The sequence below is a fragment of the Orycteropus afer genome, unplaced genomic scaffold (assembly GCF_000298275.1).
Source record: "Orycteropus afer afer isolate SDZICR_OR568_19922 unplaced genomic scaffold, OryAfe1.0 scaffold00718, whole genome shotgun sequence".
Lineage (NCBI taxonomy): Eukaryota > Metazoa > Chordata > Mammalia > Tubulidentata > Orycteropodidae > Orycteropus > Orycteropus afer.
In genome coordinates, this window is record NW_006922305.1 from 172,142 (window position 1) to 174,357 (window position 2,216).

At 43.5% G+C, this 2,216-nt stretch overlaps 1 protein-coding gene across 1 annotated transcript in view; it reads left to right on the forward strand.

The window, feature by feature from the left end:
• The first annotated feature begins 1,689 nt into the window (after positions 1-1,689).
• Positions 1,690-2,216, forward strand: part of LOC103211285 (zinc finger protein 501-like) — a 53,283-nt gene continuing 52,756 nt past the window's right edge. Inside the window, exons 1-2 of the mRNA XM_042783177.1 lie at positions 1,690-1,702; positions 1,802-1,854. Of these exons, the coding sequence (XP_042639111.1) occupies positions 1,690-1,702; positions 1,802-1,854 (66 nt within the window). The remainder of the gene's footprint in view (positions 1,703-1,801; positions 1,855-2,216) is intronic.

Consider the following 2,216-nt stretch of genomic DNA (forward strand, 5'->3'; position numbering starts at 1 on the left):
ACAAAGAATACCAGAAAGATGTTTACTTGTCTTTTATTGACTATGCAAAGGAATTCAACTGTGTACACATAACAAAGTGTAGATTATATTGAGAAGAATGGGAATTCCAGAACACTTAAATGTACTCATGAGGACCTGTACGTCAACCAGGAGGCTATTGTTGAAACAGAACAAGGGGATGCTGCATGATTTTAAATCAAGAAAGGAGTGTGTCAAGGTTGCATCTTTGTACCATACTTATTCAGTCTATGCTGAGCAAGTAATCTGAGAAACTGGGCTATATGAAGAGGAACATGGCATCAGGATTGGAGGAAGGCTCATTAACAATTTGCGATATGCAAACAACACAACTTTGCCTGCTGAAAGTGAGGATGACTCACAACACTTCCTGATGAAGATTGAAGAATATAGTCTTCAGTGTGGCTTACACTTCAAAACAAAGAAAACAAAAATCCTCACAACTGGCCAATAAGCAGCATCACAATAATTGGAGAAAAGATTGAAGTTGTCAAAGACTTCGTATTTACTTGGTTCTACAGTCAACACCAATGGAAGTAGCCATCAAGACCTCAGATGATGTATCACATTGGGCACATTTGCTGGGGGGGGGACCTCTTTAAAGTGCTGAAGAGCAAAGATGTCTCTTGAAGACTGAGGTGTGGCTAACCCAAGCCATAGTATTTTCAGTCACCTCATATGCATGTCAGAGCTGAAAAATGAATAAGGAAGACTGAAGAAGAGTCGATGCTTTTGAGTTGTGATGTTGGCAAAGAATACTGAAAGTACCACAGATTGTCAGAAGAACAAACAAATCTGTCCTGGAAGAAGTGCAGCCAGAGTTCTCATTGGAAGTGAGAATGAACAGACTTCATCTCACCTACTTTGGTCACATTGTCAGAAGGGACCATTCCCTGGAGAAGGATATCATGCTTGGTGAAATGGCAGGTCAACAAAAAAGGGGAAGGCCCTCAATAAGATGGATTGACTGCAACGATGGGCTCAGGTATGGCAAGGATCATGAGGCTGGAACAGGACTGGGCAGTGTTTTGTTCTGTTGTACATGGGGTCGCTATGAGTCGGAGACAACTCGATGGCACCTAACAACAACAATCTTTCAGAAGCTGATCCCCAGATCTTTCTTCCCAGGTATCTCTGGGGGTGTAAGAACCTCCAGTCTCTCAGTCAGTTGTCAATCTTTAACTATTTGCACCACCCAGGGACCCCTGAGAGTAGGGGCACTCGTACTAAATCTTGACCCATCCACTGGTGCAAATGGCAGTGGAGTGTGCTTCACTCACTTTTCTGCGAGCACCATACTGTTGCTCCCCACTGGACCAGCAGGAGCAGTGACTCCAAGAGGCACAGGACAGATTCTGAAAATAAGCAAATAATAATAAAATAAACAAGGAGTAAAATCCAAGTTGATTAGACAAGGCTTTTTTGAGGAACAGAGCTCAGCACCCGAAATCTCATGAGGGACAGTAAAGCAGCAAGGTTTATTCAGGTAGAGTTTTATGCACAATAGTGGGGATTGGGTGTCTACATAATGCATCATCCAGTGGTAAGGTGTGTGATGTCTACGTGCAGTTAAATCTGAAGAATGTTTAATGAGGTTGTTTTTGTTCTAGTGAATGGATTTCAGTTGAAGTTACCATGAAGTCAGATGTTTGGTGTAGATTTTTCTGGCCCATGTCGCTGCTTGGTAAGGTTCTCTGGTTCTTCCCCAAAGTGCTTTGTGGAGAGAAGTCATCTTGTATTGTTCAGGGCCCTCTCAACCCACTCCCTTCTGTCTGACTCTTAGATTCTCATGGGCCTGGCTCTTCTCTGATTGGCCCTGAACTTGTATGGGAAGGAGTAATGTCACTAGGGACTTATATCCCAATTTTGTAAAACGTTTTAAGCCAAACTCCCACCAATGTTTGCTGTTGTTAGGTGTTAGGTCAAGTCAGCTTCAATTCATCGGGACCCCATGTACAACAGAACGAAACACTCCCACGTCCTGCACAGTCATCACAGTTCTGGCTATGCTTGAGCCCATGGTCGCAAAGACTGTCAACCCACCTCATCGAGGGTCTTCCCCTTTTGTACTGACCCTCAACTTTACCAAGTATGATATCATTTTACAGGGACTCGTCCCTTCTGACAACATGACCAAAGGAGATGAGACAAAGTCTGGCCATTCTCTCCTCTAAGTAGCATTCTGGCTGTCCTTCTTC